General features: G+C 49.1%; 2 protein-coding genes across 7 annotated transcripts in view; one reads left to right on the top strand and one right to left on the bottom strand.

Annotated features, from left to right (window-relative positions):
* LOC141080480 (uncharacterized) overlaps nt 1-27,902 on the bottom strand; it is a 150,350-nt gene that overhangs the window by 41,524 nt on the left and 80,924 nt on the right. The window lies entirely within an intron of this gene.
* Nucleotides 6-27,535, top strand: LOC141080479 (nuclear envelope pore membrane protein POM 121-like). 6 transcript variants are annotated; one of them, XM_073565727.1, is made up of 5 exons: nt 12-93; nt 1,487-1,554; nt 1,998-2,116; nt 2,197-2,299; nt 26,889-27,535. In XM_073565727.1, exons 1-5 carry the CDS (start codon nt 65-67, stop codon nt 26,915-26,917), a joined length of 348 nt encoding a protein of 115 aa, XP_073421828.1. In that variant the 5' UTR covers nt 12-64; the 3' UTR covers nt 26,918-27,535. The 6 variants fall into 6 exon arrangements, 1 of the variants encoding a protein (XP_073421828.1); XR_012228918.1 differs by lacking the exon at nt 1,998-2,116 and having other exon boundaries at nt 6-93; XR_012228914.1 differs by lacking the exons at nt 1,998-2,116; nt 26,889-27,535 and adding an exon at nt 2,377-2,648 and having other exon boundaries at nt 6-93.

Below are 27,902 nucleotides of genomic sequence, written 5' to 3'. Positions count from 1 at the left end.
ATATTGTAAAAGAAACTACCAGAATACATCTGTAATTTCAAGCCCATCATCATCTCGGAGCCAAATGCCAGACGTGTCCTCCAAAAAGGCCAGGTAACGACTAATATATGCAGAAGGCTTTAGCCAGAATGTGTTATAAAAGGGGTAGGTGGGAGGGGGGAGTATTACAATATATGTATATATATTTATATATATTTATATTATTTTCAACTTTGAAACACTCAGGGAAGCTGTTGCTGTCATTTGCCATGAAAACCTAGTGTAGTGCTAGTTCACTTTACAACTGCAATACATGTAGGGCAGATAAGATTGTATATGTCTCACTCCTCCCCATCTGGGCGTTTGCAAAAAGATTGGGAGAATGAAGTTTGGGACGGCAGTGCAATTTTTGTTTGTGAATGGCAAAGTGAACAGTGTCATAGAAAATGGCAGGCAGCCACAATTCTTTAGGTTGGCGCTGCTTACTGCTCTCTACAGAGATCTGAACAGCAGTGATATCATTGTGACTGATGCGCTCAGATCACAGTTCAGCAGTCCGTATCATACATAAGGGTAGATACATATGACTACCCTGCTCAGATTCTCTGCTATTACAGATGACTGACGAAAATTGTATCCCAGGCTACATATAATAGTGCCTGGCTCAACCTTCAGCTGTGAACTGGTCATGTTTAAGGTCATGCCCAGTTCATACCTGATAAAGTCACAGTATAGGTGATGGGGTTGGGTGTCGACTGCAATCTACTATGCCTTGTGGCTTCAGTATATGCAATGTGTAAAGGGCCCGTTACACATAGCGATATCGCTAACAATATCGCTATAACGTCACTGGTTTTGTGACGCAGCAGCGATATTGCTAGCGATATCGCTATGTGTGATACTAACCTCCGACCGGCTCCCCCACTGATTATCGCTGATCGCGTGAGAACGTCCTGGGCCGTTTCTCGTCGGCCGCTTCCTGTGGCGCCGACGAGCGACGCGTGGAGGCGGGCGGACTTCTTCATCGCCGCATCTGACAGGTAAGCAGCGTCCGCCGACCGCTGCTGTGTCGCTGGTGAGATCTGCCTGTTCGGCAGCTCACTACCGACCACTTAGCGATGCACCAGCGATCCTGACCGGGTCGTATCGTGGTCGGGATCGCTGGGGCATCGCTAAGTGTAACGGTACCCTAAGTGTTTGACTCTTATGCCAACAAATAGAAAAAAACTCAGTTACTTCAAAAAATAAAAATTGGCACTTCTCTTGTGTAAAAAAAAAAAAAAAATTGCATCGGGAAGTTCATTGTCGAATATCTAAGACTCACGCAGTTCCTAACACGGCCACGTCTGGGAAGGTCTACGGGACTTGGGGTGTGTGTTTTTCGTATGGCCCAAGTTAGAATCTTTCAAACTTTTACTGATGTCAAAGATCAGAGCTACAGGTCTTCTCACCAGCTCAGTTCTGAAATTCTGTAGTAGTTGTCATTTGATTTCCTTATTTCTTGTAGGGACGACACGCATGAAACGGGCCTCTCTACCCCAGTGAAATCAGGCAGTGGGAATCAGTTGGAGGACTGTAAGTTACACTGCTGCTGTCAACTTTGTAAAACGTAATATGAAGTGTATGTTTTGGTGCTTGCGTATATTATGCTAGCCATTGCAAAAGTTTGCGGAAGTGTATTTTGGTGGCATCAGACCAGTAGACTTCGTAGCTGACCAGAATGGGGTGCTGCTTGCTTCCGACATATTATTCCTCATTTTCTCCTGAAATATATAGATGCTGCAATCAGAGGCTTTTCACTTTCCGCATTGAAGTAAACCTGCATGCTCCTCCATGCCAATGCCACAGTTATAAGCAAGTGTCCGCTTTAATAACTGACTTTTCCTCCTGTTCTCAAACGTTTGTGTGCTTTCAAAAACAATATGAAGGAAAAGTGTAGCAGATGCCCATGGCAACTAATTACATCTATCATAAGTTGACTTTCCTTTTTTATTTTTTGTTTAATTTTTCTCCCTTAGTTAACACCACTTTGTCCTCCAAGTCTTCTGATTTTAAATCATCTGATAATAGAAGTAGTGAGTCACGTAGGAAGAAGGTTTTGTTGGTGTGTTTAGGGCGTGATGATCATTACCCACTGGTAAATACTTGTATCTGTTCTTACCCATTGACCCTTTTTCCTCCTTCATGAGGTGTTCATAAGTGTTCTTCTCCCCGTAGCCCCCACCACCTATTCCTGGATATAATGTTACATCTAAGGATCTGGATAATGAGAAAAAGGCATTTTTACAGAGGCTTAACAAGGCACTGGAAGAACCTGCTGGTGAGTATTTTGGTTACTAGATGGTGAATTGGTGAAACCTTGTCCAAATTACACGGATTTATTTTTATTTTTTACAGATCTTATCCCTGTCACCTCTACTCCACCAATGACCACTACGATTACTGCATCACCTCTCTTTATTTTAGCTAATACCACATCTGCTCTGACATCACAGTCCTCTACAGCAAGCAGTAACCCCTTACTACAGAGCCTAGCAAAAATGCAAAGCAAGGATTGTTCACAAGGTGAGGATGCTGATGATACCTCTCTAAGCTCTCCGTCCCCCTGCCCAGAGGGAGGAACAATCAAGCATCCCCCCTTCAAGAACTCCTCCAGCTCTGCTACATCAGCCCAGGAGGATGAGAAGAACGGACATCGGCGCTGACATGAGCACTGGAGTGGAGGTATGGGGTCGGGTCCTGCCCCCAGGAGAAGCTCTCCATGGCGGCCCCCCCCGCGCTCAGCGTTTTCAGAGGGCCCCAGAAATTTAGTGCCCGGCTTTTCCCGGCCTGCTAGGCTGCAATTTCAATAACGCCGCCCACTAGCGCCGCTCCGCCCCCGACGCCTACCGCGTCACAAAACCATTTTTTTTTTTTAGGGACCACCTCACATTTGAAGTCATTTTGAGGGGTCTATATGGCAGAAAATACCCAAAAGTGACACCATTCTAAAAACTGCACCCCTCAAGGTACTCAAAACCACATTCAAGAAGTTTATTAACCCTTCAGGTGCTTCACAGGAACTAAAGCAACATGGAAGAAAAAAATGTTTGTTTTATCATCAATATTTTAATTTTCACATGGGTAACAGGATAAAATGGATCCGAAAATTTGTTGGGGAATTTCTCCTGAGTACACCGATACCTCATATGTGGTCATAAACCACTGTTTGGGTGCACAGCAGGGCTCAGAAGGGAAGGAGCGCCATTTGACTTTTTGAATGGAAAATATGCTGTAATATTTAGCGGTTGCCATGTTGCGTTTGAAGAGTCCCTGTGTGCCGAAACATTGGAGCACCCCCACAAGTGACCCCATTTTGGAAACTAGACCCCCCAAGGAACTTATCTAGATGCATAACAGTGAGCACTCCGAACCCCCAGGTGCTTCACAAATTGAGCCATAAATATGAAAAAGTACTTTTTTTTTTTCACAAAAATTTTCTTTTAGCCTCATTTTTTTTCGTTTTTTATGGGCAACAGGATAAAATGGATCCTAAAATTTGTTGGGAAATTTCTCCTGAGTTCACCGATACCTCATATGTGGTCATAAACCACTGTTTGGGTGCACGGCAGGGCACAGAAAGGAAGGAGCGCCATTTGACTTTTTGAATGGAAAATTAGCTCCAATCGTTAGCGGACACCATGTCGCTTATGGAAAGTATGTAGTGTATGTCAGGTTGGTGTGTGGTGTAGTATACACCACCCACACACACACGACAACATGTACACTATATTACACCACACACCAACCTGACGTACACTACGCCACACACACCAACAGGACACACACTACGTCAGGTTGGTGTGTGTGTGGTGTAGTGTACATCAGGGTAGTGTAGTGTAGTGTACAGCACACATACTCACCAACCTGACGTACACTACGCCACACACACCAACCTGACACACACTACGTCAGGTTGGTGTGTGTGTGGTGTAGTGTACATCAGGGTAGTGTAGTGTAGTGTACAGCACACATACTCACCAACCTGACGTACACTAGGCCACACACACCAACCTGATGTACACTACACCACACACACACACCAACTTGACACACTACGTCAGGTTGGCGTGTGTGGTGTAGTGTACGTCAGGTTGGTGTGTGTGGTGTTGTGTATATCAGCCTAGTGTGAGTGAGTTCTGTCGTGGAATGTCTGGATGTGTTTAGTCCATGGACGTGTGATGAATTCTGAAGCATTCATTCAAGCACAGTCTAGGTTTGTCAGGACACGTTTCACATTGGAAACAAGTCGTTTTTCTTGTCCCCCTTTTTATAGCACACCCGGCACCTTTTTCTTGTTATCCCCTCACTGGGAAAATGTTCCCCTGGTACCATACGGGAAACTTGAGTTCCAGAGGTGCTGGGGCGCGCTCCGTCCTCCTCTCCAAAAATCATGGCCTTTATCATCGCCTCCTGGAACTCAAAGAAGGAGTGGTTCTGACCTGCACATCGTGATAGCACGCATGCATTATACAGTGCCATTTGTACGAGGTACACAGCCAGTTTTTTGTACCACACCTTCGCCTTCCGCATGGCACTATAGGCCTGGAGGACTTGATCAGAAAGATCAACTCTCGGGGGCGTGGCCTGGACCTCATGTAGGGAGGACGTGGAGTGAGAGAGCTCCTGCCCGGATCCGACAATAAATCCTGATTACCGGCACTGCTGACGAGTCCCACTGACCTGGAGGGCTGCAATATCTCCCTGGGCGTTTAGACAGCGGAGGATCCTTGGGCCATGTCGAACCGCAGCAGTAAAAAAGATAAGGAGACGCCGGGGCGCGCCTCTGCTACATCCAGGATGGCACCAGCAAACAACAAGTCGGCTGGTAGTGGAGCGATGGGAGCTGCTGGCAGGCTGGAACGATATGCAAGGGTGCCTCCTGCTGCTGCTCGATCGCCCAGTGCACAGACTGAGGCAGACGCTGGATGCAGCATGGAGCTGGAGGATCATCTCTCCAGGGAGGGAACAGTGAGTAAACTGGGCCCCCCTTCAGCCCAACATGTGCAGACACAGGGGCCTGTGCTGGAGGAGGAAGGAGTGGGGGATGGGGAGCAGCCGGAGTCTGACTGCTGAGCCCACACTGGGAGAAATCCTCGCAGCAATTAACTCCTGCAATACCACACTGGCCACTCTAAGTAATCAAATGGAGATTGTCACCAAGGACATGGCCTGTATTAAACAAGAGCTGCGAGGGGTGACTGCCAGGGTGGGGGAACTGGAGGAGCGTGTTGGTGCGACGGAGGATAAATTGCCACCAATAACACGGGAGCTGGGAAAAGCCACGCAAAATATTACAATACTGCTGAACAAGGTGGATGATTTAGAGAACCGCTCCCGTAGAAGTAATCTGCGACTGGTGGGGGTTCCGGAGAGGACGGAGGGGACTGACTCACTTGGCTTTTTTGAAAAATGGCTAATGGACACCTTTGGTAAAGATGTTTTGTCCCCATTCTTTACTATTGAGAGAGCACACAGGGTCCCTACGCGTGCCCCCCCGCCGGGAGCACCCCCGCGTCCCATCTTGCTTAAGCTCCTACACTTTAAAGATAGAGATGCTATCCTGCGCAGATCCAGAGACATTAAGGAACTTGCTATTAATGGGAGGAAAGTCTCCATTTTCCCTGATTTTTCCCTGGAGGTGCAGCGTAAAAGGGCGCAATTTATTGAGATTAAAAAACGCCTACGTGACTTACAGGTGACATATTCCATGATGTACCCTGCTAGACTGCGGATTGATGTGAATGGAGAAACGCACTTTTTTGATACGGCGGGAATGGCGCTGTCCTGGCTGGATATTAATGAGAGGTCCATGAGGAGGAAGAATACTTGAAGTTCTCCCTTTTTTCGCCACCAGGTGTTGTTACTCCTTTTTGTCTAGGACGCTATGCTGGTATAATTACTACTGTTCATTCCATTTCGGATTCAGGGCGGGAGCTGACCGGATTGCTGTGGACACTCGTTACAGTGACAAGCTGTGGACCCTTCTCCCTGCATGGACTCTGGGCGAGTTTTCTAGCCCTGATTCTCTCTATTTGAGAGAAATGTGCAAGTTACACTTGTGTTTGGGGGTAGGGGCGCTGTGCACTGGTGTGCAGTGCTCCCTCTCCCTCCTTTGTTTTTTTCGTTTGTTGTTGTATTCCCTAATTGTTCTGTGGGATGTGATGTGCGTCAGCCGTGTCGCCCAATTCATTGTACTGAGGGATGGTGGAGATTGCCTCTCTCCCTCGGGAGTGGAGTATGTTCCGATTTCTCATTTTTTAGTCTGCTCTTATGGCGATATCACTTAATATTGTAGCGTGGAATGTTAGGGGGCTCGGGGATGCAAATAAGAGATGTGCTATATTTACTAATATGCAGAAATTTCTCCCGGCTATCCTGTGTATGTCTGAGACCCACATGGTGAAAGATAATATTCATTGGCTAAGAAAGGGATGGGTTTCACATGAATATCATTCCACGTACTCGACCCATGCGCGGGGTGTCAGTGTGCTGGTGCACAGGTCCATCCCCTTCTCATGTACTAAATCAGTGGTTGACCCTGGGGGCAGATTTGTATGTTTGCTTTGCACGTTATACGGTATACAATTTATTTTGGTTGCCATATACATCCCCCCGCCCTATTCAGTCGAACCAGTAAAAAGAATCTTGTCTATTTTGGGTTCCTTTCCCCCTGCGCCGACTCTTCTAATAGGAGATTTTAATACATATTTGCATCCCTATTTGGATAAGTTGCATTCGGGAAACATATCAGAGGATGCAGCCTCAACCTCATTTGCTAGAACGTTAGTGGAGCTGGGTATGGTAGATCTTTGGCGTGTCCAAAACCCCACAGCCAGACAGTTTTCCTGCTACTCTAGCTCCCACCACGCTATGTCACGGATAGACCTGGCCATTGGGAATACACTCATGACCCCATATGTACGAGGGGTGGCCTACCTGCCTAGAAGTGTATCTGATCACTCGCCGCTACATGTCACACTTTCATGGGGACACCCCCTCACCCTATCTAGACCTATCTGGAAGCTTAATCCCTTCTGGATCCAGCTTATAGGGGGATCTTTGCATGATGCCATTCTAGAATATTTTCAACTTAATGAGTACTCTGCATCATCACACATAGTCTGGGATTCCATGAAAGCCTATGTCAGGGGCTTATATATTAGAGAAATATGCACACGGAAAAGCCAAAATAGACGCTACACCCAGAGTCTGATCCAGGAGGTGTCTGTTGCGGAGGCTGCGGTGATACTCAACCCGACAGAGGAAACTAAAAAAGCTTTGGAGAAGGCACAGGGGTCGCTCAGGGAAAACCTCATGTCGGCGGCAGCAAATAAACGTTATTTCCTCAAACAAAAATATTTTATAGAGGGGGAGGGAGTAGGACATTTATTGGCCACGGTCATTAGAGCACAGGATGGATCTTCATATATCAATAGGCTAAAAACGGACTCGGGTGGTCCTGTGACAGACAGTGCGGACATAGTGAGTGAGATAAGGAGGTATTATATGCGACTATACACATCAGATTGCAGTCTCACGGAGACTGAGATTGAGCGGTACCTGGATGCTCTCTCTCTCCCTGCATTGGCTGATAGCGATAGGGATTCATTGGATCGGGACATCCTGTTGGAGGAGTTGGAGGAGGCGCTTGGTCAGATGCAAAATGAAAAGGCTCCAGGAATGGATGGCCTGCCTGGCGAGTTTTACAAAACCTATGCACCCTTACTGCTACCTAAGCTACTTAAGGTATTTGAAGAGGCTGAAAGGCAGAGGGTCCTCCCGCCATCTATGAGGGAAGCTTTGATAGTTTTAATATTAAAGCCCGGAAAGGATCCAGAGGTTCCGGATTCATATCGCCCGATTTCCCTATTATCAACAGATGTTAAATTATTGGCCAAGGTACTCGCCAATAGGATGTCCCGAGTTATCTCATCTGTTATACAGAAGGATCAGACGGGATTTATCCCAGGCAGAGCCACATCTATGAACCTTAGGAAACTATACTTGGGGATTCAACATAGTTCTGGGGAGTTGGGGGGAAGAGCAATTTTGTCCTTAGACGCCGCTAAGGCGTTCGATAGTTTGGAGTGGGGTTTTTTGTGGGCGGTACTTCGGAAAATGGGCTTTGGACACAGATTTATAAATTGGGTGAGGCTGTTGTATGGCTCGCCGGTGGCGAAGGTTGGGGCTAATGGCAGGGTCTCTGAGTCTTTTCCTCTTGGGAGAGGTACTAGACAGGGGTGCCCGCTCTCGCCCTTGCTATTTGCTACTGCGGTGGAGCCATTGGCAGTTGCAATTCGGAAGTCCAGAGAAATAATGGGATTCAGATGTGGAACTGTGGAGTTGAGGATATCATTGTACGCGGATGATTTACTTCTATATTTAGATAAGGTACATTCCTCGATTTTGCCGGCAATGGAGGTCATTCGAGAATTTGGGCTGAGGTCTGGTCTTCGGATTAATTGGTCCAAATCAGCTTTAATGCCGATAGACCCTCTCCCGGCGGATTTCTCAGATTTGCAGATACCGGTCCCTGTAGTTCGGAGGTTTAAGTATCTGGGTATAATTGTTAGTCCTGCCCCGAAGGATTTTCGGGCTCTGAATCTGGAGCCCCTGTTGCAGCGATTTAGAGCAAAAGTACATACTTGGTGTCGCCTGCCGTTGTCGAATATTGGTAGATCTAACTTAATCAAAATGGTAATGATGCCACAATTATTATATTTGATACATAATTCTCCGGTGTGGATCTGTAGGGACTTTTTTGCAAAAATAAATACATTATTCCGGGAATTAATTTGGAAGAAAAAACAGGCTAGGATTCGCTTGGAGATACTGCAGCGAGGGAAGGAGGAGGGAGGATTGGCGGTGCCAAACCCATTCATATACTTTATAGCCTCCCAGATGCAACATCTTAAGGGTTGGGGTAGAGACGGGGCGTGTGACAATGGTGGTGATATTGTGAGGGAAGGATCGGTATGGAAATATCCAGGGTGCCGGTTGGAGGTGGGAAGACGGCAGATAAATGGGGCACGATACCCCACGTTGGCTATGATTTTCAAGGTGTGGGATAGGGGTAAGTCTCTTTTGAAGATAAATGGGCCTACGGAATTGTGGCCATTGTGGCGAAATCCGGATTTGCAAGAGATCAAAAAGCTGGTGGGGTTCGGAAGATGGGAAGATAAAGGGATTTATCTGGTGTCACAAATTTTGCAAAATAATACTCTTAAGAGTTTTGAACAATTGAGAACAGAATTTCACCTCCCGCACGTCTTCTTTTATCAGTACTTACAGCTAAGACATGCATTGGAAAAACAGAGAAGGACAAATCCGGTGATAGTGACACATAATCAAACACTACATATGCTACTTACATCTGAGTCTTCTAGGGGACTTATCTCTGAATTATATAAAAGATTATTACCTGCCCATCTGGAGACATATCCACTGACTGCTGCTAAGAATAAGTGGGAACGGGATGTTGGCCCCCTGACGGAGGACCAGTGGTCCGATATTCTAGAACAGGTCCCTAAAATGGCGGTTTCTGAGTGCCAGCGGCTTTCGCAAATATATCTCATTCACAGGGTATATAAAACACCCAGCTTATTATTTAAAATGGGACTTAGGCCCAATACACAATGTGTTAGGTGTGGGCAGGATGATGCCCACTTGATGCATGTTATGTGGGAGTGCGGGCACATTGGGGATTTCTGGAGGCAGACCCTGGGACTCATAGCCCAAGTATACCATATCACAATACGACCGTCACCTCGTCTATGTTTGTTGAATTTGTGGGAGGAGGGGGTTGACCCGGACTCTGCAGTGGCCCTGGGAATAGCACGCATCCTGTATCAGGCAAGAAAGATACTTGCATATCATTGGTTGGATCCTATGCCACCAACATTGTCAGAGCGTAAAAATAAACTAAATAATGTCATCAGATTGGAAAGGGGGGCTTATTTAAAAAGAAATGCATTAAGAAAGTTTTACAAAATTTGGCAGCCATGGATGGAGTCACCGGGTCTCCCCTCGGGCGCACTGGTACGGGATGCGATGTTGGACCAGTTGCTGTTGTGCTTGCGATGAGGGGATGCTTGGGGGGTGAAAATAAAGTCTAGTGCCCTTTGTGGCGAAGTAGATTTTGAGTGGCGCGGTGGGAGGGAGCTGGGGTGGATTGGACCTGATATCCGTGGGGGGCGGGGGGGGCGAAATATGATGCGGAGTGGCGCGGCTGGCGGGGATGGTTTTCCCGCTGAAATGAGGCACTGATGTATAATTTTGATTTTTGTTTATTTGTGGAGCCATGTTGTTTATAGGCTCAATTTTATGCAAATATCTGTGTTTTGAGATTTCTTCTTTTTATTTATTCTTACACAGGAAGAGTTTTACCCTTTAAATAATATTTGCTCTCAATGTAAATTTTACTAGCTATATAAGATGTCATATTCTTTCTGTATTGATTCCTGAATGTTTAATAAAAAAGATCTGATTCAAAAAAGAAAGATCAACTCTCCCCATGTGATGGTTGTACGCCAGGACACAGTCCGGTTAGTTGACCGGTACTGGGGTACCTCGAACGGTGGTGGCCGTGGTGCCGGGACCATGGATTGTGGTCAAGACAAAGACGTCTCTTTTGTCTTTGAACTTGACCACAAGCATGTTGCCGCTACGTTGGGCTCAGTTCTCACCCTTTCGGAGAGGCTGCTCAATTAGCGGCAAAGGGAGACCCCTCTGGTTTCTGCGCATGGTACCGCAAGTGACGGTAGCTCTGGCAGAGAGGGATTGAAATAGTGTGATGCTTGTTTAAAAGTTATCAACGTACAGATGGTAACCTTTATCAAGCATTGGGTGGACCAAATCCCACACTATTTTCCCACTCACCCCCAAAGCAAGTGGACATTCTGGGGGCTGGATCCTACTGTTCTTTCCTTGGTAAACTCTAAAGCTGAGAGTGTACCCTGAGGTACTCTCACACAGCTTGTAGAGTTTTATCCGGTACCTCGCCCTTTTGCTGGGCAGGTACTGACGGAACTGAAGCCTCCCTTTGTAGTGGACGAGGGATTCATCCACACAAATTTCCCTTTCGGGAATGTACACTTCAGCAAACTTGTTGCTGAAGTGTTCGACGAGCGGACGAATTTTGAACAGTCTATCAAATTTCGGGTCATCGCGGGGAAGGCTTTCAGTGTTGTTCCTGAAATGGAGAAATTTATGAATCGCCTCAAAACGTTTGCGAAACATAACCATCCCAAATACTGAAGCTTGATATAAAATATCGGTACTCCAGTATTGGCGAATTTCTGGTTTCTTCACAATCCCCATGTGAAGGACCAGTCCCCAATATTTAATCATTTCTACAGACAAGTAGAGAATGAAGAAATTGGGTGTTCGGCCAAAAATTGCTGGGCATACAAGTTTGTTTGCTCCACCATGGGACTGACGATTGACTCAGAGAAAAAGACTTTGAAAAAGTCTATTTCTCTGAAGTTGGCAGTCTCAAACTGGATTCCTGACTGGGGAACGAAATTAGGAATCCGTGGAGCAAAATTTTCAGGGATGGGGGTCCAGGAGGGAGCACTAGTGCTAGGTTGGGCGTGACTAGCACTAGGATGGGGGAAACTCACACTTGACTGTGGGACTGCCTCCAAGGTACCCGACTCTTCCTCCCCCTTGGCTCCGGACGATTTCTCGTCCTGCGACATCTTGGTGGTGGCAAGTCTATGTCGCTGGAAGAGGAAGAGTGAGAGGTATAGGGAAAGGTGGGGTCCTCCTCACTATCAGTTTCAGAGGCAATAATTTCATATGCCTCCTCAACTGAGTAGACCCTTTGTGACTGGGATGAGTGGGACATTGTGCGTGTGTAAAAAAAGCTTTATTATAGTGTGTATGTGCGAGTGTTTGGTGAAAAACTTTCTACTGCAGGACGGGGCAGTGAGGCGCGGGCGAGGGCAGTCAGGCGGGGGCTGTCGGGCGCGGGCAGGAAGGGGCTGAGGAGATGCAGTAGCAGCAGGTGATCAGGGGTGATTGGGGTGATCACTGGGAGGGGGGGTGATGACCAGGGGAGGATGAAGCTATCAGTTGCGGGGGGGCAGAAGGGGAGCTGAGGACCAGCTACAGATGGAGCCGGCAGCAGCACGTGATCAGGGGACCACGGGGTGATCAGGGGGAGCAGAGGACCAGCTGTAGATGAAGCCGGCAGCAGATGATTAGGGGGTGATCAGGGGGTGATTGGAGTGATCACCAGGGGACGATGGGGCTGTCAGGTTCGGTTGGGGGCAGGAGGGGATCAGAGGACCAGCAGAAAATGTAGATGGCAGCAGCAGGTGATTGGGGGGGCAGGGGGTGATCACAAGGGGAGGAGGAGAGAAAATGGAGCTGTCAGGCGAAGGGGGGGCAGGAGGGGAGCAAATGGAGCCTGCAGGAGGAGGTGAGCAAATGCAGCAGGTGATTAGGGGGGGCAGGGGGGGAGGGAGCGGAGGTCGGGGGCGTGGAGGACAGGAGAGGGGAGTACCTGTCCTCAGCACACAGCAGCGGCGGTACTAGCGGCGGCGGCGGGCAGCGGCGGCTATCGCTGGCTCTGTGGGGCAGGTCAGTGGTCAGGCACCTCGCTCCTTGGCTTCCACAGATGGGATGAAGCTAAGAAGCTAGGCAGACATTGTTTTTCTCCGCCCCTCCACATCTGATTGGAGGGCTAGCGTCACATGGGCGCTAGCTCCAATCAGATCTGAGGGGGGGTGACAAAAAGGTCACCAGTAGTGATCGTAGACCCGGGGGGGCTAAGCCACCCCCCTGGGGTCAAGTATAGGTCCCCCTGTACCTGCGGGCCGGGTGACCTTTCATTCACCCCGGTCACCCGGCCCGCAGGAGGGCGATCATTTTGTGACACAGGGTATGCGTCACAGGTCAGATTGGCACTGACTTTCATGACGCATACGCTATGTCACAGGTCGGGAAGGGGTTAATCCCGCTCATGACCGGAGCTTTTTTCATTTTCGTTTTTCGCTCCCCTTCTGAGAGCCATAACTTTTTTATTTTTCCATTAATATGGCCATGTGAGGGCTTATTTCTTGCTGGACGAGTTGTACTTTTGAACCATTGGTTTTACCATGTCGTGTACTCGAAAACGGGAAAAAATTTCCAAGTGCGGTGAAAGTGCAATCCCACACTTGTTTTTTGTTTTGGCTTTTTTGCTAGGTTCACTAAATGCTAAAACTGACCTGCCATTATGATTCTCTAGGCCATTACGAGTTCATAGATATAAACGAACCTAAACATGTTTGATGTCTAAGTGGTGAAAAAAATTCCAAAGTTTGCTAAAAATAAAAAATTGCCCCATTTTCCGAGACCTGTAGCGTCTCCATTTTTCATGATCTCGGGGTGGGTGAGGTCTAATTTTTGCCTGTCAAGCGGACGTTTTTACTGATACCACTTTTGTGCAGATACGTTCTTTTGATTGCCCGTTATTGCATTTTAATGCAATGTCGCTGCGACCAAAAAAGGGTAATTCTGGCGTTTTGATTTTTTTTTCTCGCTACGCCATTTAGCATTCAGGTTAATCTTTTTTATTGATAGATCGGGCGATTCTGAACGCGGCGATACCAAATATGTGTAAGTTTGATTTTTTTTTTTTTTTTTATGTTGACTGGGGCGAAAGGGGGGTGATTTAAACTTTCATGTTTTTTTTTTTTTTTTTTTTTTTTTTTACTTTTGGCATGCTTCAGTAGCCATAGTGCGATCGCCTCTGCTACATAGAGGTGATGCATAGATCACCTCTATGTAGTTGAATTACAGCATTGCTATGAATGCCAACCACAGGGTGGTGCTCATAGCAATCTGCCATCAACAACCATAGAGGTCTTGAGAAAACCTCAGGTTGTTATGGCAACACACTGATGACCCCCGATCACGTGACGGGGTCATTGATGCGCGTATTTCCGGCCGCGCACCAGAATCTCTAGTTAAATGTGCTGTTGCAGGCACATGTCAGCTGTTTAAAACAGCTGACATGTCGTGGCTTTGAGGTGGGCTTACCGCCGGAGCCCACCTCAAAGCGGGTGATACTGCCAGCTGGCTGTACTATTCCGTCAGCTGGCAGTAAGAGGTTAACCCACTAATCTGAGCGAAGCCTTAATTCCATTTGTTAATGTTGACAATATATTTTGTGATTATTCTGTTCCTATGTTCTGATTCCCAGGGATTGGAGGCTCACAAATATAAGAACAATTTAGACTGTGCAAGCCAGATACTCGGCAATGAGGGTCCCTTGGCATAAGTTACCAATAATAAGAATTTCTTCCTAGTGTATAATGTAATGTAGTAAGTCATAACAAACAGTGCATCTTGTCCCAGTTACCCATTACCCCAACATAATTTTACTGGTACAAGACATTTAATCAATGATTGTTACAAGCATTATATCAGATGTATAACAAAACGCAATTACTAGAATTATTTGTGCCCTCTGGAATCCACGGTCTGTATGTAACAAACTTTCTTAATTGCACAATTACTTTCTGAACAACTCTCTGAATCTGTTGCCCTCACTGAAACCTGGATTCAGGATTCTGACACTGTCTCTCCTGCTGCCATTTCCCATGGTGGCTTATAATTCTCCCATTCTCCGAGACCCACAAACAGACTTGGTGGTGGAGTCGGCATACTCCTGTCCCCACAATGCATTTTCCAGGTCATTCCCACCCCCAGTTCCAACACTCTCATTCCTTTCTTTTGAGGTCCACGCCATCAAGCTCTTCCATCCCCTCTCCCTCAGACTAGCGATCATTTATCGGCTCCCAGGCTCACCCACCCACTTCTTTGACCATTTCTGGGCCTGGTTACTGCACTTCATGACCTCAGAACTACCAACCTTTATCCTGGGAGACTTCAACATCCCCATTAACAGCCCCACTTCTACATCTGCATCCCAGGTTCTATCACTAACCACTTCACTAGGCTTCTCACAGCTCTCAACCTCCAAGACACACAAAGATGGTAACACCCTTGACCTGGTCTTTGTCTGGCTCTGTTCAATCTCCTACCTAGATAACTCACGGCTTCCCCTCACTGACCACAACATTCTCTCCTTCACGCTCACAAATTTTCGCCCACCCCAGCACACTCCTACCTACCACACATTAAGAAATCTACAAGCCATTAACTCTCATATACTTTCAGACTCCCTCCACTCATCACTGTCCCCAATCTCCTTTGTTTCCTGTCCTGATCTGGCTGTACATCACTGTAACAACACTATTAGAAGCACCCTTGACCAAGTAGGTCCCCTCACCCTCAGAACATCCAAGCACAGAATAAAACAGCCCTGGCTCACATGACAAACTGTACTTCTCCAGCAATGCTCTAGGAGTGCCGAACGTTTATGGAGGAAAACCCAAACACCAGAAGACTTCATCCACTTCAAATTTATGTTAAGGACCTATAACTCTGCCCTTCACCTCACCAAACAGACCTACTACACCACCCTGATCTCCTCACTATCCAACAACCCCAAGAAACTTTTTGACACCTTTCACTCCCTCCTCAGGCCAAAAGCACAAGCCCCTATCACTTAGATTTGTGCTGATGACATGGCCTCCCACTTTATAGAGAAAATAGATAATATCCATCAGGAAATCCTCTAACAGCTACCAGGTGCTGTGACCCTTATCCCTCCCTGCATTTCCCCTGGCTCACTCTCCACATTTGATCCCATCACAGAAGAAGTAGTCTCCAGGCTCCTGTCTTCTTCTCGTCTGACTACATGCACTACCGACCCAATTCCCTCACATCTCCTCCAGTCGTCACTACTCGCCTTACTACAATCTTTAGGCTATGTGCACACATAGCTTTAGGTGCTGTGGATTTGTCCGCGCAGATTTGGGAAAATCCGCAGGTAAAAATACCTGCGGATTAGCCTGCGGTTTCACACCTCTACAATGGAGAAGGTGTGAAACTGCTGCGGATTCCGCACAAAGAATTGAAATGCTGCGGATTTGAACCCGCGGAAAAATCCGCAGCATGTGCACAGCGTTTTTCATTTTACATTGAAAACAATGGTACTGTACAACGCAGCTAAATCTGCTGTGGTTTCGCAGAGCAAAAAACGCTACGGATCCGCAGCAGAATCTGCAACACATAGCCTCAATCGCTCCCTCTCCTCTGGCATTTTGCCATCCTCCTTCAAACACTCTCATTACTCCATTATTAAAGAAACCCACTCGACCCATCCTGCACAAACAACTACAGACCAGTCTCCAATCTCCCCTTCATCTCTAAACTCTTGGAGTGCTTTGTCTACTCCTGCCTTACCCGTTACCTCTCCACTCATTCACTCCTAGACCCTTCACAGTCTGGCTTCCGCCACCTACATTTGACAGAAACTGCACTCACCGAAGTGACCAATGACCTTCTGACAGCAAAATGTAACAGTCACCACTCTGCTCATTCTTCACGACCTTTCTGCAGTTTTCGACACTGTTGACCACCGTCTCCTACTCTCTAGGCTCCAGTCACTAGGTATTAAGGACACTGCCCTCTCCTGGTTCTCTTCCTATCTTTCTGACCGCTTCTTCAGTGTTTTGTTCACTGGCTCCACGTCATCTCCTCTTTCTCTCACTGTTGGGGTACCTCAGGGCTCAGTCCTTGGCCCTCTTCTCTCTCTACATGGCCATCAGCAGATTCGTCTTTCAGTACCATTTTTATGCTGATGACACACAACTATATACGTCATCCCCTGACCTTACCCGGCTGCACTACAGAACGCCAGTGACTCTGTCCGCAGTCTATCTGAAGCTCAAACTTTCCAAAACTGAACTTCTGCTCCCGCCGTCTACTAACCTACCCAAATCTGACATTTCCCTCTCCTTGGGTGACACCATAATAACACCCAAGCAGCAGGCGCGCTGTTTGAGAGTTATGTTTGACACCAATCTCTCCTTCACCTCCCATATACAATCTCTTGCCGCTTACACCTAAAGAACATCTCTAGAATCTGCCCTTTTCTCACCATGGAAACAACAAAAACTCTCACTCCCGCCTGGACTACTGCAATGCTCTATTAATTGGCCTCCCCCATACTCGACTTTCCCCTGTCTAGTCCATCCTTAATGCAGCAGCCAGGGTCATCCATCTGGCTAATCGGTACTCGGACGTATCTGCTCTTTACCAGTTGTTACACTGGCTGCCTATTCATTACAGAATCCAATTCAAAGTACTTGTTCTCACCCACAAAGCTCTCCACGGTGCAGCACCCCCTTACATCTCCTCCTTCATTTGTCTATCTGCCTAGCCGATGGCTGCGCTCTGCAAACTACTTTCGACTAACCTCGGCACTAATCCGTGTCTCCCACTTCCGACTCCAAGACTTCTCCCGCGTTGCGCCAATCCTCTGGAATGCTCTACCCCAAGAAATTAGGACTATCCACAATTTGCACAGTTTTAAGCGCTCCCTCAAAACACATTTGTTCAGAGCAGCCTATCACATTCCCTAATCAGTCATTTCATATATGTGTGTGTATAGCCCATTTACTTTCTCTGTCTATCCCCTACTCCCTCAAGATGGCTGGACCATCATTGTAAATACACGCCTGTACTTTTTATCTCCCCCACCTCATTGTAGATTGTAAGCTCTCACGAGCAGGGTAGTCTTATTTTGCTTTAATTATTGTATTGTTAATGTTGCTAATTATGACTTATTTGAAACTGTTAAACTGTAATGCGCTGCGAAATATGTTGTGTTGGCGCTATATAAATAAAGATTATTATTATTATTTTATTAGAAAATTGAGAAATGACCGAAAGCTTGCATTAAAACAACTGTGTTCTCTGTCCTCCTGTCTAATATGCAGTTCTAGCTTCCAACGTGACAATTGCTGCCATATTTTTATATCCATGGCTTTCTCCATGTTTTGCATCTTCTACCATTATGGCAAGTGAGGGCCCTCATCTCCTTTTTTTTTTTTTCCAGGGAGTTATCTTTTTAAAGGAATACTCCACTTAATGTCTAAAAAGTTTGAATATCTCCTCCTATTACTTATAGGCATACGACTACATTAATTTTTTTTGTGTGTATACTGCCCCCTACAGATTAAAATCATACAAATTACTTTCAGCACATCTTAGTGCATAGCGTTTGTGTTCCTTGGAATATAAGTCAGGCAACTGACATAATCGCTTGCTTTTATGAACACCTTTTGACATGGAAAAAATATTGTTTTTCCATGTGATTATTTACCAAAGTTAATAAAATAACACCAAGTTCCACTCTGGAATCTTCATTTCTTCATTTATTTTCAGGCCTTTCTTATGCAGTTTGCAGACATGGTCAACTGTGTCTTGCTGCCTGCCGCCAATAGGTGTGTATAGCCTTAAAGGATATCTGTCACCTTTTTATGCCCTATCAGCTGCCGGCATCGACATCGGGGGCTTATCTACAGCATTCTGTAATGCTGTAGATAAGCCCTCGATGTTACCTGAAAGAGAAGAAAAACACATTAGATTATATTCACCGGAGGGGGCGGTCCGGTCCGGCGCCTCCCATCTTCATGCGATGACGTCCTCTTCTTCCCGTCCTGTAGTGGCTCCCGACGCCTGCGCACTGCAGGACTCTGCTCTGCCCTCAACAGGGCAGAGCAGTGCGCCTGTGCCGGAGCCACTACAGGACAGGAAGAAGAGGACGTCATCGCATGAAGATGGGAGGCGTCAGACCAGACTGCAACACCCATCGGACCGAACCGCCCCCTCCAGTGAGTATAATCTAATGTGTTTTTCTTCTCGTTCAGGTTACATCGGGGGCTTATCTACAGCATTACAGAATGCTGTAGACAGGGGTGACCCTAGCCTCTCTGCTGCCTGGGGTGAACAGCTAAATGATGGGCCCCCCCCCCCCTCGTGCACACAGTAAATTTTCATATCTATCCTGTAAAACTGAGTTCAATAGTGGACATTTAGATAAATAGAAAAAAAAGGTGTCCAAACACAAGGATGTCAGCGCCATCACACACACACAAGAACAACACAGAAGTATCCAGAACAAGGGGCAATAATGGCAATGGTAGGCCTGGCACAGGGCCAGACTGGGACAAAAATGCAGCCCTGCCCCACAAATCCCACCAGCCCACAAACTATACCACTCCTCAACCCGATCAGTGAATTTTTGCTATACTTTGTTGTCCCCTCATCACTCTCTTTAAGGAGTTATTTGAAGAGCCACATGTGAATGGCACCACAGTGCGTATGATTGACCACAGCTCCATTTACATGGTGCTCTTCAAAGCTACGTTTCCCAGGATCATGGGGGTCCCAGCGGTCAGATCCACAACAAACAAAGTCATCCCTTATCCCCACATAATGCTCCATACAGTATTATGGGTCCCATATAGTACTGCATACAGTATAATGGGCACCATATAATTCTTCTCCCCAAACCCCGCTGCTCTCGTCTCCTCAGTGTATTCTGATCCTCCGCACTGCTTGGCACAGGGACATCATTACCTTTACGTATATAATTGTCCACTTAGACTGATAGTAATAGTGTTTTGTTTGTACCCTGTTGTCTGGGGCTGGCCCTCTGTAAGGGGGGCTCAGGGCATATGATTATACACCAATAAAAAGTATGAGAGGCTCAAAGTGACCAGTGCCACCTAGTTTCCTACCCCCCTTATTCTACTGGTACTGTGGGCACGCTGACTGGTACTGAGGAAAAGAAACAACAGAGAGAAAGAAAGAAATAACAGAAAGAGCTAGAGAAAGAAAAAAAGAAAGATTCTATAGCAGCCCGGCTCCCACTGTAGTGCCCACCTGAGCCTCCCAATGCAGGACATATCATGAGCTGCTCACATGGCCGGCATCCCCGAGTTCAAGGCGATCCTGCTAGCCGCGCTATTGGAGGAGGACACGGTGATGCATCTGCAGCATTCCCTGAAGTGCCTCCATGGTTCCGTCACAATCTCCTTCCGAAATTACCTCATTTCCGGTCAGCTTCTAGCACGTCACTTCCGGTGGAACGTCACGTGCGAATTTTAAAGTGCTCCTCGGGGCTCTGGCGTGTACTCGTGTGTCCGCGGGAAAAATAAGCTCCCAGCCGGGGCAGTATCTCTCTCAAAATCGGGACTGTCCCGCTGGGAGGTATAAATGCTCCCCACCATACACCTTGTACATGTATGGCTCTGCCTACATCATACACACACGGTTCTGCTTTTTATGCCTCGTACACACGGCTCCGTTCTGTACACCTCGCACACACACGGCTCCACTCAGTACACACATGGCTCCACTACGTAAACCTCGTACACATGCGGCTCTGCTCCGTACACCCTATAGGCACGTGGCCACGCTCTGTAAACCTTGCCCAAAAATGGCTCCGCTCTGTAAACCTTGCCCAAAAATGGCTCCACTCCGTAAACTTTGTACACATGCGGTTCCGCTCCATACACCTCACACACACGGCGCCGCTCCATACACACATGTGAGACTCTGCTTCGTACACGTGTGGCTCCGCTCCGTACAACTCACACACTCGCGGCTCTGCTCCGTACAACTCACACATGGCTCTGCTCCGTACACCTCGCACACAGAGCTCTGCTACATCCACACTGTAAACTCCCTGACCCCACACATAAACTTCACCTCATCCAGGACGATGAGAACCAGCACAGACAGCAGAGTCCTGCATAAACCAAGGGCTGATACTGGGTACTGGGGGAACATTATACTGTGTATGGGGGGATGGCGGTACTGGGGGAACATTATACTGTGTGGGGGATGGCAGTACTGTGGGAATATTATACTGTGTGGGGGGGGTGACGGTAGTGGGGAACATTATAGTGCGTGTGGGGGATGGCGGTACTGGGGGAACATTATACTGTATGTGGGGGGGATGGTGATACTGTGGGAACATTATACTGTATGTGGGGGGATGGGGATACTGTGGGAACATTATACTGTGTGTGGGGACAGGAAAGGGACATTGTAATATGTGTTTCGTTACCGCCTGTTTTCCATACTTGGGTCATATGCATCTATCAGAGGAAAAGGAACAAAATGCTATGATTCTTAGACAGTGACAACAAAAAAGCACCAAGATAGTCTCAGCTCTGAAAAGGTTACTTCCCCCTGTGCCCAGTAATGAGGAATCTCCAGCACCTACCTCCACCCGCAGAGCCCACACTCCACATGGAGGCCCCATTATTCTCTATGTGGAGCGCGGCTCTGCGGGTGGAGGTCGGTGTTGGAGGCCCCATTATTCTCTAGTACCGACCTCCACCCGCAGAGTCGCACTCCACATAGAGAATAATGGGACCTCGAGCACCGAATTCCACCCGCAGAGCCACACTCCACATAGTGAATAATGGAGCCTCCAGCAACGACCTCCACCCACACTCCACATAGAGAATAATGGAGCCTCCAGCACCGACCTCCACCAGCAGAGCCCCACTCCTCACAGAGAATAATGGAGCCTCCAGCACCTACCTCCACCCGCCGCAGAGCCGCGCTCCACATAGAGAATAATGGAGCCTCCAGCACTGACCTCCACCCGCACTCCACATAGAGAATAATGGAGCCTCCAGCACCAACCTCCACCCGCAGAGCCGAGCTCCACATAGAGAATAATGGGACCTCCAGCACCGACCTCCACCCGCAGAGCCGCACTCCACATAGAGAAAAATGGGACCTCCAGCACCGAATTCCACCCGCAGAGCCACACTCCACATAGTGAATAATGGAGCCTCCACCCGCACTCCACATAGAGAATAATGGAGCCTCCAGCACCGACCACCACCCGCAGAGCCGCACTCCACATAGAGAATGGGGCCTCCAGCACCGACCTCCACTCACAGAGCCGCACTCCACATAGAGAATAATGGGGCCTCCGGCACCGACCTCCACCTGCACTCCACACTACACATAGAGAATAATGGGGCTTCCAGCACCGACCTCCACCCACAGAGCCGCACTCCACATAGAGAATAATGGGGCCTCCGGCACCGACCTCCACACTACACAGAGAATAATGGAGCCTCCAGCACCGACCTCCACTCACAGAGCCGCACTCCACATAGAGAATAATGGGGCCTCCGGCACTGACCTCCACCTGCACTCCACACTCCACATAGAGAATAATGGGGCTTCCAGCACCGACCTCCACCCACAGAGCCGCACTCCACATAGAGAATAATGGGGCCTCCGGCACCGACCTCCACCTGCACTCCACACTACACATAGAGAATAATGGGGCTTCCAGCACCGACCTCCACCCACAGAGCCGCACTCCACATAGAGAATAATGGGGCCTCCGGCACCGACCTCCACACTACACAGAGAATAATGGAGCCTCCAGCACCGACCTCCACTCACAGAGCCGCACTCCACATAGAGAATAATGGGGCCTCCGGCACTGACCTCCACCTGCACTCCACACTCCACATAGAGAATAATGGGGCTTCCAGCACCGACCTCCACCCACAGAGCCGCACTCCACATAGAGAATAATGGGGCCTCCGGCACCGACCTCCACCTGCACTCCACATAGAGAATAATGGGGCTTCCAGCACCGACCTCCACCCACAGAGCCGCACTCCACATAGAGAATAATGGAGCCTCCAGCACCGACCTCCACCAGCAGAGCCACACTCCACAGAGAATAACAGGGCCTCCAGCACCGACCTCCACCCACAGAGCCGCACTCCACATACAGAAAAATGGAGCCTCCAGCACCGACCTCCACCCACAGAGCCGCACTCCACATAGAGAATAATGGGGCCTCCGGCACCGACCTCCACCCGCACTCCACATAGAGAATAATGGGGCCTCCAGCACCGACCTCCAGCCACAGAGCCGCACTCCACATAGAGAATAATGGGGCCTCCAGCACCGACCTCCACTTGCACTCCACACTACACATAGAGAATAATCGGGCTTCCAGCACCGACCTCCACCCACAGAGCCGCACTCCACATAGAGAATAATGGGGCCTCCAGCACCGACCTCCACCTGCACTCCACACTACACATAGAGAATAATGGGCTTCCAGCACCGACCTCCACCCACAGAGCCGCACTCCACATAGAGAATAATGGAGCCTCCAGCACCGGCCTCCACCAGCAGAGCCGCACTCCACATAGAGAATAATGGGGCCTCCAGCACCGACCTCCACCCACAGAGCCGCACTCCACATAGAGAATAATGGAGCCTCCAGCACCGACCTCCACCAGCAGAGCTGCACTCCACATAGAGAATAATGGAGCCTCCAGCACCGACCTCCACCAGCAGAGCCGCACTCCACATACAGAATAATGGGGCCTCCGGCACCGACCTCCACCTGCACTCCACACTACACATAGAGAATAATGGGGCTTCCAGCACCGACCTCCAACCACAGAGCCGCACTCCACATAGAGAATAATGGGGCCTCCGGCACCGACCTCCACCTGCACTCCACACTACACATAGAGAATAATGGAGCCTCCGGCACCGACCTCCACCTGCACTCCACACTACACATAGAGAATAATGGAGCCTCCAGCACCGACCTCCACTCACAGAGCCGCACTCCACATAGAGAATAATGGGGCCTCCGGCACCGACCTCCACCTGCACTCCACACTCCACATAGAGAATAATGGAGCCTCCAGCACCGACCTCCACCAGCAGAGCCACACTCCACAGAGAATAATGGGGCATCCAGCACCGACCTCCACCCACAGAGTCGCACTCCACATAGAGAATAATGGAGCCTCCAGCACCGACCTCCACCCACAGAGCCGCACTCCACATAGAGAATAATGGGGCCTCCGGCACCGACCTCCACCCGCAGAGCCGCACTCCACATAGAGAATAATGGGGCCTCCGGCACCGACCTCCACTTGTACTCCACACTACACATAGAGAATAATCAGGCTTCCAGCACCGACCTCCACCCACAGAGCCGCACTCCACATAGAGAATAATGGGGCCTCCAGCACCGACCTCCACCCACAGAGCCGCACTCCACATAGAGAATAATGGAGCCTCCAGCACCGACCTCCACCAGCAGAGCTGCACTCCACATAGAGAATAATGGAGCCTCCAGCACCGACCTCCACCAGCAGAGCCGCACTCCACATACAGAATAATGGGGCCTCCGGCACCGACCTCCACCTGCACTCCACACTACACATAGAGAATAATGGGGCTTCCAGCACCGACCTCCACCCACAGAGCCGCACTCCACATAGAGAATAATGGGGACTCCGGCACCGACCTCCACCTGCACTCCACACTACACATAGAGAATAATGGAGCCTCCGGCACCGACCTCCACCTGCACTCCACACTACACATAGAGAATAATGGAGCCTCCAGCACCGACCTCCACTCACAGAGCCGCACTCCACATAGAGAATAATGGGGCCTCCGGCACCGACCTCCACCTGCACTCCACACTCCACATAGAGAATAATGGAGCCTCCAGCACCGACCTCCACCAGCAGAGCCACACTCCACAGAGAATAATGGGGCATCCAGCACCGACCTCCACCCACAGAGTCGCACTCCACATAGAGAATAATGGAGCCTCCAGCACCGACCTCCACCCACAGAGCCGCACTCCACATAGAGAATAATGGGGCCTCCGGCACCGACCTCCACCCGCAGAGCCGCACTCCACATAGAGAATAATGGGGCCTCCGGCACCGACCTCCACTTGTACTCCACACTACACATAGAGAATAATCAGGCTTCCAGCACCGACCTCCACCCACAGAGCCGCACTCCACATAGAGAATAATGGGGCCTCCGGCACCGACCTCCACCTGCACTCCACACTACACATAGAGAATAATGGGGCTTCCAGCACCGACCTCCACCCACAGAGCCGCACTCCACATAGAGAATAATGGGGCCTCCGGCACCGACCTCCACACTACACATAGAGAATAATGGAGCCTCCAGCACCGACCTCCACCCGCAGAGCCGCACTCCACATAGAGAATAATGGGGCTTCCAGCACCGACCTCCACCCACAGAGCCGCACTCCACATAGAGAATAATGGGGCCTCCGGCACCGACCTCCACCTGCACTCCACACTACACATAGAGAATAATGGGGCTTCCAGCACCGACCTCCACCCACAGAGCCGCACTCCACATAGAGAATAATGGGGCCTCCGGCACCGACCTCCACACTACACATAGAGAATAATGGAGCCTCCAGCACCGACCTCCACCCGCAGAGCCGCACTCCACATAGAGAATAATGGGGCTTCCAGCACCGACCTCCACCCACAGAGCCGCACTCCACATAGAGAATAATGGGGCCTCCGGCACCGACCTCCACCTGCACTCCACATAGAGAATAATGGGGCTTCCAGCACCGACCTCCACCCACAGAGCCGCACTCCACATAGAGAATAATGGAGCCTCCAGCACCGACCTCCACCAGCAGAGCCACACTCCACATAGGGAATAATGGAGGCTCCTGCACCAACCTCCACAAGCAGAGCCGCACTCCACATAGAGAATAATGGAGCCTCCAGCACCGACCTCCACCCGCACTCCACATAGAGAATAATGGAGCCTTCAGCACCGACCTCCACCAGCAGAGCCGCACTCCACATAGAGAATAATGGAGCCTCCGGCACCGACCCCCACCCGCAGAGCCACACTCCACATAGAGAATAATGGAGCCTCCAGCACCGACCTCCACCAGCAGAGCCACACTACACAGAGAATAATGGAGCCTTCAGCACCGACCTCCACCAGCAGAGCCGCACTCCACATAGAGAATAATGGAGCCTCCGGCACCGACCCCCACCCGCAGAGCCACACTCCACATAGAGAATAATGGAGCCTCCAGCACCGACCTCCACCAGCAGAGCCACACTACACAGAGAATAATGGAGCCTCCAGCATCGACCTCCACCCGCACTCCACATAGAGAATAATCGAGCCTCCAGCACCGACCTCCACCCGCACTCTACATAGAGAATAATGGGGCCTCCAGCACCAACCTCCACCCGCACTCCACACTCCACATAGAGAATAATGGAGCCTCCGGCACCGACCTCCACCCGCACTCCACATAGAGAATAATGGAGCCTCCAGCACCGACCTCCACCCGCACTCCACACTCCACATAGAGAATAATGGGGCCTCCAGCACCAATCTCCACCCGCACTCCACATAGAGAATAATGGAGCCTCCAGCACCGACCTCCACCCGCACTCCACATAGAGAATAATGGAGCCTCCAGCACCGACCTCCACCCGCACTCTACATAGAGAATAATGGGGCCTCCAGCACCGACCTCCACCTGCAGAGCCACACTCCTCATATATGGCTGCTCTGTGCGCTGCGCACAGGACCTGTGAAGAGGTCACAGGAGGGGAGGAGTCAGGGGTCACATGATCAAGGGGCACCGACTACTTCCCTCCTGTGTTCATCAAGACAATTAGAGCCTCTTGCAGGACCGCTGCCGCAGCAAAGCACCAGCGTGCAGACTCAGAGGCTAAATTGTAGGTGCTGCAGGTAGAGGAGCGCATAATGCCGCCCCCTGCTGCCTGCCGCTTCAGCAGGTGTCTCAACATGGCTCATTATAGGTGCGGCCCTGGCTCTAGATAAGCCCCGATGTTGATGCCGGCAGCTGATACGGCATGAAAAGGGTGATAGATTCCCTTTAAATGATGGACGGCCGAGCACACACTGATGCCTTCTCCATCATTCTAGTCAATGGTCCCGATGGCGCACGAATCCCGTTTTGCGGAGGTTCTGACATAAGCCCTGACGGAGCCACAGCATACTGTGTGAATACAGCCTAAGGGAATCCCTATTCTCTGGTGATTACTACAATTGTATTTCTTGTTTAATATGGACTAAATGCCAAAATCTCTCCTCTACAGGTTCTACAAAGGGACCGTGCCACATTTGAGCAGAGTGTGCCTGGATGTTGCCATCGTTTTTGTCATTTATGAAGAATTCGTTAAAGTTCTGATCAGAGTGTGTGACTGGGAGAGCCGCACGCAGCCTTCTGGAGGGACATGTCTTCTATCTACATTTTACCTCTTGAATGGATTGTGCTTATTGGAAATGATCAGAAAATGTCATTTTAACCTGTTACTATATTATGGTAAATGTCTAATCTCTGGCTTTGCCATAAAGCTGCCAAATACCTTGCAGTCAGTGATTGTCATACACCTTATTGTGAATTATTTCTTCTGTATTTGCCTGGATTCTTTGTAATAATTATGTGGATCTGATATATTTATATGACATAGACCGATGTCCTGGGTGGGCTATCGGGGTCCACCTGTTTATCCATCTCACCACGGCAGGGACAATACAGCACCCACCTGAGTGTCCCCATAGAAGATAAATTGGTATAAAGCTGCCCATGCACATTAGATCATCAGTGGATACCAGAAGATCCACTGGGCCCTACCAGCAGATAGAGGGGTGTGAAACAATGATTAGGCATATTGATAACGAACATGCCTCACCTGTGGTTTTTCTGAGAAATAAAGCTGGTTGCGGCTTTTTTTTTCTTTTTCTCTGTCCAGTAGAACTAAATATATCCTAAGCCAATGGTTGGCGGAGATGGTGATCAGCCAACCACTCTATCTTTAAGACCTATCTAAGTATGAATCTGCTTGTGATCACTACGACTTTTTAACATTTGATTTCTCCACATTGTAGGTTTGCGTTTATTCAGAGAATAGGTGATAACCTGCTGGTGGTCTGATCAATGGGACCCCCACTGATCCTGAGACCTGAGCTCTGAAATGCCTGCTCTCTGGGACAGGGGTGCTGTATTTGGCTATCTAGGCCCATAGACAATAAGTGTAGTGTTGGCATGCGTGTACATCCACCACTTGGAAATAACCCTTTAAGATCCATAGACCTTACACTCATGAATA

The sequence above is a fragment of the Dendrobates tinctorius genome, unplaced genomic scaffold (assembly GCF_039654945.1).
Source record: "Dendrobates tinctorius isolate UK_male_01 unplaced genomic scaffold, ASM3965494v1 ptg000016l, whole genome shotgun sequence".
NCBI classification, from domain to species: Eukaryota; Metazoa; Chordata; class Amphibia; order Anura; family Dendrobatidae; genus Dendrobates; species Dendrobates tinctorius.
Note: the sequence above shows the minus strand (reverse complement) of the source record. Positions and strands in the feature narration are given on the sequence as shown.

What these genes read in the sequence shown, in the direction of transcription:
- LOC141080479 (XM_073565727.1), top strand. Translation starts at nt 65, where the DNA reads ATGCCAGACGTGTCCTCCAAAAAGGCCAG. An exon ending in GTGTCCTCCAAAAAGGCCAG is followed by an intron (nt 94 to 1,486) that starts GTAACGACTAAT and finishes TATTTCTTGTAG; the next exon opens with GGACGACACGCATGAAACGG. An exon ending in TGGGAATCAGTTGGAGGACT is followed by an intron (nt 1,555 to 1,997) that starts GTAAGTTACACT and finishes TTTCTCCCTTAG; the next exon opens with TTAACACCACTTTGTCCTCC.